Consider the following 13,104-nt stretch of genomic DNA (forward strand, 5'->3'; position numbering starts at 1 on the left):
GGGTGCATTTATTGCTCCTAACACCACAGGTACATTCTTGTCGAGCACCGTGGAAACCCTCAAGAATAGAATGACAGTCACAACACAATTGGGCTAACTACCTCATGGATTCACAAAAGAAAAAACGTGAAGAATAGTAGGCTACATTTAACGTAAAACACGACGTACCTCGCTCTGCTTATCAAGCAGCTAGGAAACGCTTAGAACGCCATCTTGGGACACGTCTTGGAACAGCTAGCAACTCGCTAGAAACTCTGCAACTTGCTCTTCATCGCTAACGGTCTTCTGGTCTCAAACTGCTTATCACTAGTTCCGAATCAATTGTTGTTCGGTAATCACAAACATTTAGGCTAATTCTCGAGTTATGCTGTGAAAACTACCATCCCTTCACCGGCTTTCGTCGTTGAGCCAACGTGAACTTCCGCTAGTCAGACGGCAAGGAGAACGTTCTTCAAAATAAAAGTCCCCGTAAAAGATAAAGCGATCTAAAATCAAAAGTACCCGTATGTAAAAAAAAAACTACATTAGGGTTGCGGTCGCTTACAATTCTTACAATTTATTGTCCAGCCAGTTATATATTAAATCTGACAGTCATTGGGCCTTCTGACAAGGCCAGTTTTTGAACACAGTGTCATGAAATTACTGAAGAAAAGAAGGGGAATAACGCATCGATCTCATGCTGGTTAATATCTTTCCAGTTACTTGTGCAGAATGTAGCCCATATATGTGCATCTCTTTTTACATAAAACTGAAAGCTGTGGGGTTATGTCTGCCTTCATTTTAAGTAAAAATGGTCCATTCCGAGCAAGAAATGACAGGAGAAGACCCTGCCAACTTACCTTGTCATTAGAAGCAGGATTCTGTAAAATTGCTCCGGCCATATTTTCTCATTCTGTTTGGGATCTGGGACGTCTAGAAACCCCACAGGTAGAAGTCTCACCTGTTTAAAACGTCTCGCACCAAGGGGGAAAACAGGCGGGCTGATAACCAATCACCTCGCTGCGTAATATTTGGAAAGTGGGGTTGGGGGGGGGGGTGTCTGTCAGCTCCCACACCCTTAATGATCTGTGAATAAATAGACCTATGACAGTATGTCCCTGCAGGCAAAGAGGAATGGGAAAACCCAAAGACAAAAGTCTCATCACTGTAGTGATGTTATGGTTAACAAAAAGGTGGGTACACTGTGATCTTCTGTTAGGGATCATCATTAGGTAACTAAATACCAACATGGGCAATATTTAAAAAAAATGATTAATTCAAATATTTCCCCATTGAAATACACTATTCTTTATGACATCTATCAATGTAGTGCTATTTTCCTTATATATATATATATATATATATATATATATATATATATATATATATATATATATATATATACACTACCGTTCAAAAGTTTGGGATCACCCAAACAATTTTGTGTTTTCCATGAAAAGTCACACTTATTCACCACCATATGTTGTGAAATGAATAGAAAATAGAGTCAAGACATTGACAAGGTTAGAAATAATGATTTGTATTTGAAATAAGATTTTTTTTACATCAAACTTTGCTTTCGTCAAAGAATCCTCCATTTGCAGCAATTACAGCATTGCAGACCTTTGGCATTCTAGCTGTTAATTTGTTGAGGTAATCTGGAGAAATTGCACCCCACGCTTCCAGAAGCAGCTCCCACAAGTTGGATTGGTTGGATGGGCACTTCTTTGAGCAGATTGAGTTTCTGGAGCATCACATTTGTGGGGTCAATTAAACGCTCAAAATGGCCAGAAAAAGAGAACTTTCATCTGAAACTCGACAGTCTATTCTTGTTCTTAGAAATGAAGGCTATTCCATGCGAGAAATTGCTAAAAAATTGAAGATTTCCTACACCGGTGTGTACTACTCCCTTCAGAGGACAGCACAAACAGGCTCTAACCAGAGTAGAAAAAGAAGTGGGAGGCCACGTTGCACAACTGAGCAAGAAGATAAGTACATTAGAGTCTCTAGTTTGAGAAACAGACGCCTCACAGGTCCCCAACTGGCATCTTCATTAAATAGTACCTGTTAGAGCCTGTTTGTGCTGTCCTCTGAAGGGAGTAGTACACACCGGTGTAGGAAATCTTCAATTTCTTAGCAATTTCTCGCATGGAATAGCCTTCATTTCTAAGAACAAGAATAGACTGTCGAGTTTCAGATGAAAGTTCTCTTTTTCTGGCCATTTTGAGCGTTTAATTGACCCCACAAATGTGATGCTTCAGAAACTCAATCTGCTCAAAGAAGTGCCCATCCAACCAATCCAACTTGTGGGAGCTGCTTCTGGAAGCGTGGGGTGCAATTTCTCCAGATTACCTCAACAAATTAACAGCTAGAATGCCAAAGGTCTGCAATGCTGTAATTGCTGCAAATGGAGGATTCTTTGACGAAAGCAAAGTTTGATGTAAAAAAAATCTTATTTCAAATACAAATCATTATTTCTAACCTTGTCAATGTCTTGACTCTATTTTCTATTCATTTCACAACATATGGTGGTGAATAAGTGTGACTTTTCATGGAAAACACGAAATTGTTTGGGTGATCCCAAACTTTTGAACGGTAGTGTATACTATTAATTTATGTAATGAGCTCTATATCACCCCTACAAAAAGATAGTTTGACTATAGTATGCAAACAGAAATGTGGGTAAACTGTTGTTTACCCTCCACTACACCACTGTGTATTTCCTATCGCTAATGAATGGATCCATCCTCAAGGTATTTTGACCATGTGATTATCATGTTGATATTTTTCCCCAACAATAATACAATACACAGGCCTACAATTAAGACAAGCTGTAAAAAAATAAATACCTTATACAGGCCCGGATTAACACAGTGAGGTGCACTAGGGTGACTACACTTGAAGTGCCCCCCTCCTCCGACTTTAGTGAAATTTACTATGGGTATAAAGACCATAGATTTACATGAATTTACGGCTAAAGTACAGGCTTAACACACATACTACAAAAAAAGTAAGACCCAAACAAAACACCTTACACCATAGATAGACATGGGCCTTCAAATGCCTCTGACACGCAGAGCCGGCCCAAGGCTTTATGGGGCCCTAAGCAGAATTTGATTTGGACCCCCCGCCCCGCCTCACCCCCACGCTAAACCCACCTCCCACCACTGACAACATTATGTCCACGTTTGATCGTTACCATACCATTGTCATGACTTACTACTGTGCTGGAAAGTCTTAAAATAAACCAGCAGACAATGCATTTACTGAACAAGTTAACTATTTTAATTGCTTTTGAACTGTGCAAAAGTGCAGAACAGTCACAAAGAAATAAACTATTTTCTTACATAAAATGCAAATGCAAAAACAGACAATATTAAATAAATTAAATAGAAAGTTAAATAATGACATACAATGAACAGAGGAACTTCTAACATCTAACAATATAACAATAAAGATTAAAGAATATGTAGATGAATTAAAAACTTTTTGGGAAAACTATGGTGTTCAAAGGTGTGTTAATGGTTCAGAAAATATCCCAAAATAAAGTGCTTTAATTTATCATTCTCCTTAAAATCTCTGTTTCCAGGCCTTTCTGGAGGCAAAGTCATTTCTGACGTCATTGTAGGAGATCTCGCGGCCAACTGTATTGTTAATGCTTACAAGTGCCAGTCCACTCAATCTCTCTTGAGCCATGGAAAATCTTACATATGTTTTTCTCAGCTCTGCAGAAGCTACAGTCACAGGGAGAGTGCAGGCTGTCCTTGGAGCTACCCAACGATTTGGATATAACTCACAAATCTGATTTTCAGACAGGTTAAGTCGGGAGCTCAAATGCTGTCATACTGGTTTGGGGGAGTTCTGGAAGACTCTCCATTTCTGTAGCCAGTTCAGTCCCATCAATGTCAGCTTCTTCTCCACATGCGAGTTTCTCCCCAAGAAGCCTACATTGTCCCTCCGTGCCTGTGGGTCAAGCAGGCTGAAATTCAGTAGCACTCCAAAGTTGTCTCTGACTTGCCCCAGAGACTGAAAGCGGTCCTCCAAAGACTGAATGCTACAGTCTACAACAGCATTAAAAAAGGACATTTTCAGTCTCTTCATGGCATCAGCTGCCTCATAGGCAAACATCCTTTTTGTGGTCCTCAATCTCTTCTCCTTCAGCACTGTCTCATTTTCTCAGAGATCTCTTTTGCTGAGATCTGTGCATCATTAAAACCAGTCCTCCACGATAGGCAACCCCGGGGTTCGAACACAGGACCTTCTTGCTGTGAGGCGACAGTGCTAACCACTGAGCCACTGTGCCGTTCTGTCCTCTACCCATCTGAACGAGTATCTGAGCTGTGCAGTCATCACGAGGTCATTTTCCCTAACATTTTGGTTAACGCCTTGTCTTTCAGTGTTGTGGTCAGAGCCTGAACTACAAGCGCTGACATTATTCTTTCAGGCAGGTATCAACCTTCCAGTCATGTCCATCAACACTGATTCTACATTATCCAAGAAGTCTCTCCTCGACTTGAGGGTTCAGACGTGGCTGCAGTCGTCATGTTTTGTTCAGTGGGAGTCAGGTTCATAGGGAAGGTGGGGCAGCGCCCCACTAAAAAAAAAAAATCATCCACCCAAAATCATAGTTCCTCCTCATTTTCCGCGTTAAAACATCATAGTTTACACTGCAGTAAATAGTACCCGGATTTTGTGGAATAAATGAATCAAATTAGTCAACAACTTTTGAACTTTGAAAGTAAAAATCGTCATTTCAGCGAGTCAGTCTCATGATAGTGCCTTGTGGTCAACGATAGGAACTGCAAAAGGCGCCAATCGGGGGTATGCATTGACGTCACTTTCCCACTGGGACACGCCCCCCCAGTCGCAGTGAGGGGCAAAACATCCCGCAACATGGCCGCTTCTAGTAGGGGAAACGGTGAAACCGGGATTATAGCGCAAGATTATCTGCTTAAATTAAAGGAAGTTGGACTTGACAGTGACCCGTACAGCTTACCAAATACCCAGTGGTCCGTGGACATTAACATTTGGCAACAAATCGAGTTTCCTGATATTTATATGTACTTGATTTCTACGCCAGGGAAATACACAAAGCAAAGCCTGAAGGTATACAAAAGTCTTGACATGTGGTCGTACTTCAAGGCGGGATTTGTTGGCGAAATTAAAGTGACGAGGACGCCGATGGACATTCTGGTTGTATGTGGACAGGTTTGTAAAAATATTTATTTTATTTTATTAAGTTACAACTGTGAAAACTGTAATGTTAAGCCAGCCATTCTCCCCTTTGTTTGTAGAACACAACACAAGGACGTTTTAAAAAAAAAATGCTGACAAAAACTTATGTAAACTACTAATAAGACACGTTAGCCCCTACCTAACGGGTCTGACCCTTTAGCCGAGCGGTTAGTGACGTCGCCTTGTGGTGCAGTACACCCGTATCGAATCCCGCACCGGGCAAGAAAATAACCGGTTACACTGGTGGCAGCGGCGGGATCCGGAAGTGTGCAGATCCTCAGAAGTCTCTTCGGAGCGCGGGAATAACAAAGCGCGAGGGCGCGCTTCCGGGGAGGGTGACGACTGTAAACTACTAATAAGACACGTTAGCCCGTGGCTAACGGGTCTGACCCTTTAGCCGAGCGGTTAGCGATGTCGCCTTGTGGTACAGTACATCCCACATCGAATCCCGCACCGGGCAATAAAATAACCGGTTACACTTATATTTAATTGATGAGTAGTCAATACAGTATATGACTGTATGATTTTAACATTTAACGTTACCCAAAAATCCAGCATAGCCTAACGTTAGCCTAGCTGACACAAAATGGGAACCGCAAATCCACAACTGGATTCCAGTTGTTTCTGCGAATTGCAGCGATCCCTTTGTTTCTCTTTACCTTATCTTTCGGAAGTCTGTAAAAAAGGTAACTCCGATTTCTTGAGAAATCTATTAGTGCGGTCTATCGCACAGCAGCTCCTTCCCATTTTAGATGCGTTTTCGCCGTATTCAAGCTGGACGTTCACGCTGCCACTCGGTCTTTTTGCCACTCAGTGCCGCCTTACCGCTGAGAGTTCCGCCTCTGTGACGTCACCCGCATACCCTCTATAGCAGTGTTTCTCAACCGGGGGTCCGCGGACCCCTAGTGGTCCGTGGTGTAATTGCAATGGGTCCGTGAAAATAAAATATCTTTAAAAAAAAGATCCTATGACATTTATAGAAATAGGATTATTTTACTCAAATGTGACTGAGACCTTTATCTACCTAAACTATAAAGGGTAACAGGACTTTTTTCTCTAATTACATCTGTTTCACAAGTGTAATTTATTGTATTTTAATAAGAGATCTCGCTCCCGTTTGCATTGTTAAAAGTTACTGTATAAAAATGCTGTTGTTACATATATCTGAAAGTTACTGAATACATATTCTGTTTTGTTACATATATCTGAAAGTTACTGAATACATATTCTGTTTTGTTACGTATATCTGAAAGTTACTGCATAAGAATTCTGTTTTGTTAACTATATCTAAGTGTACCGTTACATAAGTTACAACTGAAAGCTCTTGTTTTTGCCCCAAAGAGTGAATAAATGCTATAATGCAATTTAAAATGCAGTTTCTACTGTTTCTATCAAATTGCAACCCCCCTCCCCCAAGATCAGGTGGAGGGGTCCTCAGGGTAGATCAAAAATACGCAGGGGGTCCAGGACCCCAAAAAGGTTGAGAACCACTGCTCTATAGAGGCTCATTGGGGCAGAAATGAGTCTGCCCTACTCCCGTACTTTGTTTGATGCCCTCTACCATTTTCGTGAGTTAGTCCGCACCTTTAAAGACAGCCGCAAAGATCATTGACACGGGACAACCACCGCTTCATATTTACACCAGAACATCGTTAAGGACACCAGCCACCCTGCTCGTGCTCTGTTCTCGCTCCTTCCATCTAAAAAACATAACCGGAGCATCAAATCACACACCAGCCGTCTCAGTAGTCGTTTTTTTCCACAGGCAGTCAGGTTGCTGCACAGCTGATGCACCCATATGCACCTTACATTGTTGTGTTATTGTGTACTTTTCTATATATTGTGTGAATTCTGCATACATAGTCAGTTTCCTTTTTTGGGGGGGGGGACATGGTGTGTCATTGTCCTTTGTCCTTGTGTCCCTTGTGTTAAGGCAGACAGAGCTGCTTGAGGCAGACAGAGCTGCTTGAACTTGAATTAAAAAGTAGATCACTGTTCTAGCGGCACAAAACAAAAGAAACCCCAAAACAGAAGGTAATGAGATCATATATGGTATTTATTCCAAGACTACACATGTTTATCTTTCTACTTACACTTATTAACATATACCTTAATGTGTGGCTTGTGTCTAGTCTGTCTCTGCGATCTGATTGGCTGTCTGTCCTGTCCTTTCATGTCCCACCTGCTGCACGCTCCAAATATGTGAATGCATTTCAAAATGTCATTATTCATTGTATTATTGTATTGACACAGTGGCGCAGTGGTTAGCGCGGTCACCTCACAGCAAGAAGGTCCTGGGCTCGAGCCCCAGGGTAGTCCGACCTTGGGGGTCGTCCTCTGTGTGGGGTCGTCCTCTGTGGGAGGAAACCGGAGCATCCGGTTTCCTCCCACAGTCCAAAGACATGTAGTTCAGATGAATCGGCCATACTAAATTGTCCCTAGGGTGTGTGTGTGTGTGTGTGTGTGTGTGTGTGTGTGTGTGTGTGTGTGTGTGTGTGTGCCATCATGGCACACATGACATGAATACCATTGTAAAACTCATTAGGTCCTCCACTTTGAGATCTTAGGGGAATGAGCATGTGTATAAGCATTGATGAGCGAGTGATGGGGTTTGTGGGCCTCCACCCAAAGGCCAGTTGAGTGATGGTATCATTAATAGTTAGCAGTAGCCTTAATGTTGTGTGTCTCGTCGCTGCTCCTAGTCCACGACCTCGCCCTCTATAGGCCACTGTGCATTCCTCAAGGCACTAGCTATGTTTTGTTACCTGTGTATGTCTCCACAGTGACCCTCAGCCCATCAAGTCCATCTTAAACTACTACTCATAGATGTGCATTCAAACACCAATACAAAATACTCTTCTAAGGGCGTCTGGGTGGCGTAGTGGTCTATTCCGTTGCCTATCAACACGGGGATTGCCTGTTCAAATCCCCGTGTTACCTCCGGCTTGGTCGGGCGTTCCTGCAGACACAAGCGGCCGTGTCTGCGGATGGGAAGCCGGATGTGGGGATGTGTCCTGGCTGCTGCACTAATGCCTCCTCTGGTCGGTCGGGACACCTGTTCGGAGGGGGGGAGGGGGACTTGTGTGGAATAGCGTGTTCCCTCAATGCGCTATGTCCCCCTGCTGAAACTCCTCACCGTCAGGTGAAATGAAGCGGCTGGTGACTCCACGTGTACGGGAGGAGGCATGTGGTAGTCTGCAGCCCTCCCTGGATTGGCAGAGGGGGTGGAGCAGCGACCGGGACGGCTCGGAAGAGTGGGGTAATTGGCCAGATACAATTGGAGGGGAAAAAAGGGGGGCCCACATCCAGATAGCATCTGGCTGGATGTGGGCCACTTCAGGCAGTGATGCAGCCTTCTTCTGGCCCTGACAAAATGGATGTGAGCCTGAAGTGGCCCACATGTATAACAGCAAATATGGCCTAAATACGCCAAATCAAAAATGGGCCTTCTTTGGCAAATATGAGGCACATGCGGCATTGCTATGGCTTGGTTCTGGCCCAGATCTGGCAAACAGGAGCGGACCGCCCAGGTGCCATCACTCCACGCGGTATGTGGGCCGGATGAAGGTGTCGGTGTGGGACGGGTCCGGGCCACAGCGGTTTTGCTATCTGGGATTCTTCTTGTCATTTTTTTTCTTCAAAAAAAACGGCATGTTATTTATTCTGCAAAGGGCTGTTTAGTATATATTTCACCATTCCATATGATCCATACATCAAAACACGATAGAGAATCAAAGAGCACACGTCCCAAAGATGCACACGCCTACGTCCCTCCCAGCGCCCGAGTCAGTATTCACAGAGTGACAGAATTTTTGTTCTGTTTTCTTAAATGGGAAGTTGAACGATGACGTCTCTCCGTTCGCGTGCTGTGGGATAAGCCGTCACGACATCGGTTTACCGCAGCACGCGCCGTGACAACAGACACTGCCGCCTGTCACGCGGCGGATCCCATAGTACTGTCCACACACAGCCGCAGATCAAGTACACACAGCAAATGATACGCAAAGTATATTTTTGTCGATGTCGAGCTACGGGACAAAGGGCAGAAAGTGGTAGTGACGGATAAATAGACAGACAAAGGGAGGGATGGGGGGGGGGGCAAAAAGAGATAGAGAGAATTAAACGGCGTGAGAGCAAGAGGGGGGGGGGGACACATTATCCAAATACAGACTAAAGTAAAGACCACTGATGCCCACAACCATACAGAAAGAAGATCGAGGTCAAAACATAACGAATCGGTACATGTGGAAGACGCGTGAAGCTCATTCGGTAGCTAATATACCTCGTGTGCTGTACGTCACGCAGCACTTGCTTTGTCACGATATCTGAGGATCGGCTCCTCAGTATAAACCCTCTGGCACAAAATGCTCTTGATGGCAAATGTTGTGACACCTTTAAAATGATGGGGGGTGGGTGGGGGAGGAGGGTACAAAACAAAACAAACGATGAAAGATTACAAATGGGCCTGGCTGCCCCCTGTAGTCGTTCTACCGGAACTGCAATAACACTGAAGCCATATGAGAGTGCTGCCCCCTGCTGTTGGTAGTCAACAATGTCACAGATGGTCAACAATTTCTAGCCGAGTCAGTCACCAGGCTTAAAGGTCCAATGAAATGGGGGGGGGGGGGGGGGGTAATTTAATCCTTGTGACAGGTTTTATGTGCACTTAACACTGTGTTCTAGAAATGGCCTAAAAACATCTCGTTTTAGTTTTGCATCGATAAAGAATAATGTTTTTTTGAGTCCTGATAATATTTTTGGTTACGTCACCTTACACGTGTGGGTGTTCACTAACAAAAATGTCAAATGAACTGGGAGGGAGATTGAGAGAAGACAAATGATCTACTACTACCAAAGGAAACTTGGCCATTGTTCTAGAAAATGCCTGGCCATTACTGCTACTCAAATCAAACTCCCTCCCCTCACAAAACCCCAGCTGACATTTCTGTCTCATTCAGATACATGTCAGACATTTGCAGTGCTCTAAATGCTGTTTCATGGGACCTTTAAGGATGACACATTAGCCCACTGAGCTGTTTAATGGGGGGGGGGGGCAATGCCACCAAGTGAGATGGCCAGACGGGCTACAGCTCAATGGTGGAGGCCTGGCGCAGGCAGTGAGTCGAGTCTGACGGGATGTCCTCAGGACTAATCTCGTTTCCATCCAGTCGCAGAGTCCGCAGCTTGGAGAAGTTGGTCACATCCACAACGCTGCAGAAACTACCCATTGTGAACTCTGCAGCAGTGACAGAGGGAGGGAGAAGGTCACATAGGAAAGGCATTGAGTCTGGTGAGCCAGCGTGTGGTCCTACTAAGTCTGGTGTAAAGACAGTTAGTGCAAGTTTGGTCCAGTCATTACCTCCTTTTCATTTGTGCACTTTCACTTCATGAATTGCATTATATTTAATACATGAAATATGCCATTTAATTAAAGTGAGTGAGTGAGTGAGTGAGTGAGTGAGTGAGTGAGTGAGTGAGTGATTGATTGATTGATTGATTGATTGATTGATTGATTGATTGACTGATTGATTGATTGACTGTCGGTCTCTGAGACTACTTGGGACCTCAGTAAACTCAGTTGACTCCCCAATATGTTTTCCAATCTGAAACCCTATCAATGTTAGGCCTATGTCTTAAAAAAACTGTAGTGAAAGCAGTAATATTTATGTTCAAGAATTTAGTCTCTTCTCTTTTAAGGAAATTATTGTAATAACTGTTATTAGTTAAAGTTGCTAGGAGAGGTTTTTGATTTTTTCTGAAATGACATGCATAAACATGCACAAGTTGTACTTGTAACAAGCTGAAAGGTGGTGCTGAGTGAATTGTAGGAAACGTGTGTCTTTTACCTTTGATCTGGTTGGCTTGTAAGTAGAGGTGCTGTAGTGCAGTGCTGACCGGAGGGATCCTCTCCAGTTTGTTGAAGCTGAGGTCCAGCTCCACCAGGCCGCTCACGTTGAAGGTGTTGGGAGGAATGCCCTTGTCCGTCAGCTGGTTGTGGGCCATTCGGACGTACTGAAGCTGAGTGAAACGGCTGAGGAAGCCCTCCGGCAGAGAATCAATGGCATTGGACTCCATGTACAGCTGGTGGAGGTGCTCGGGGAGACCCTCTGGAACCTGGGACCAGTCAACACAGGGAGACAGGTGAAGCTAGACCACAACCATACGAAGCGCCAGAGATAAGCGATGCATCAGGTTCTTCAGCGAGCGACACACTCTCAAACTTCCCTGCTCATATATACATAGAGTATACGCACGTTTGCACAAGTATGTGCAGACGGTGTTGGGGAGTAGTTCCCTTCATGTGGTTATGTGTATGTAGTTATAGTAGTTAACTATTAGTTCATATCAACAAACACACACACACGCGCACATACACACTAGACCTTAGCATCCTACCTTGTTCAACTTGTTGCTGCTGACATCCAGCAGTGTGAGGGATTTGAGTCCCTTCAGCGATGTACCTATGTCCGTCAAAGCGTTCTCATGGAGATACAGAACCGTGAGGTTGGCCATCCCATCCAGGTCTGCAGATGTTACCTAGGCAAACGGCAAAAAAAGAAGTATACCTCTTTTGATTCACAGCCCGGAGAGAAAACAGGGACAGGGGATGGCTCTGCATCGACGTAAAACTGCGAGGGCGTGTTACCCTTGTCGATACTGTTGTGGTTGAGTCTCAGGTCCCGCAGAGAGCGAGGCAGGTCGGGCGGGGATGAGAGTCAGGTTGTTGTGCTGCAGGTAAAGGCGCTCTAGTCCCTGCATCTGGGCAAATGCCTATCCAATGATACGGAGGTTGAATGGCTTGATGAGACGCATGGCATAGTCATCTGCGCTTTGCGCAATGAGTAAAGTGTTATGGATATCAAGTCTGCTATGAAAACAAGCGGTGGAGCGTTTCAAATAGAGTTTTAAAGCATGCGTTAAGCGATGCATGTACAGCTGCAGATCTCAGTGCCCTGATTTGATTGGACAGGCAGTGATTCATCATCGTCAGTCAGTCTGTCAGTTGATCTGTTTTCAAACAGTTGCCAAGCAACGTCATGCAAGTTAGCACGCTAGCTAGCTAGCTAGCTAGCTATCTGTCAATAAAGAGTTTTGTGAACTCATGGCCACGCCCCCTGGCAACCATCAGAGAATTGCCTGTGTTCAGTGAGAGGGTCCTAAACAGAAAAACAAATCAAATTACACTTCTGGCTCACAAGACATTGCTAATATGAATATTCCACTATAAAACTTGTCTCGATGAACTAAACTCATTGGACTGCTTCTTGAAGAATGTGCTAAAATTATTGTGTGTCCAGTGACAGATTTTACTAGTTTGACACTTTTACCAGGGGGAGGGCTTAACTGAAATTGGACAGCAAACTTTACTGGCAGTAGTGAAACCCCTGCACACTCTCGGCCTTCCGTGATTTAAATGACGTCACTGATGGCCTAGAGTTCCGCTTATATTTCCGCAACAACAGAAATGCCAGCATTTGTGGGTAGCTTTACATTAACAAGGCCATCTGTTAAAGAGAATACAGCGAGGCTGGAAAATGTGGTTTTCACTTGAGCGGGTCCCGAAGGCCTGCCCAAAATCTTTACTCGTTGCCCTTTAAATCAGTCAGAGCAGGTGAGCGGTACCTTCTTGCCAACTCCATCCGACGTCAGCTGGTTGTGGTGCATCACGAGCCACACCAGGTTGGTGGCGTTCACCACGGATGAATCCGGCACAGCTGTGATGGCGTTGTTCTGCAGGTACAGGTACTTCATGCGGGGGGGGATGGCCGGCATGGCTGTTAGCCCCCGCCCATCACAATACATGGCGGAAGGAAGGAGGGGGGGCAATCGCACTTCGGCCGGACAGTCCCCGCCTGTGGCGTTATCCTGCAGAGAGGCCACCTGGTAGCT

General features: G+C 44.5%; 2 protein-coding genes across 2 annotated transcripts in view; both read right to left on the reverse strand.

The window, feature by feature from the left end:
- The window catches only part of slc6a14 (solute carrier family 6 member 14), a 32,989-nt gene extending 28,882 nt beyond the window's left edge, over positions 1-4,107 (reverse strand). The window contains exon 1 of the mRNA XM_056301792.1: positions 3,826-4,107. Coding sequence (XP_056157767.1) covers positions 3,826-4,107 — 282 coding nt within the window. The remainder of the gene's footprint in view (positions 1-3,825) is intronic.
- A 6,191-nt stretch (positions 4,108-10,298) lies between these two features.
- fmoda (fibromodulin a) overlaps positions 10,299-13,104 on the reverse strand; it is a 3,128-nt gene continuing 322 nt past the window's right edge. The window contains 6 exon segments of the mRNA XM_056301794.1: positions 10,299-10,450; positions 11,061-11,328; positions 11,611-11,738; positions 11,861-11,915; positions 11,917-11,985; positions 12,838-13,102. Coding sequence (XP_056157769.1) covers positions 10,299-10,450; positions 11,061-11,328; positions 11,611-11,738; positions 11,861-11,915; positions 11,917-11,985; positions 12,838-13,102 — 937 coding nt within the window.

This window comes from Lampris incognitus, chromosome 2, assembly GCF_029633865.1.
Source record: "Lampris incognitus isolate fLamInc1 chromosome 2, fLamInc1.hap2, whole genome shotgun sequence".
Taxonomy (NCBI): Eukaryota; Metazoa; Chordata; class Actinopteri; order Lampriformes; family Lampridae; genus Lampris; species Lampris incognitus.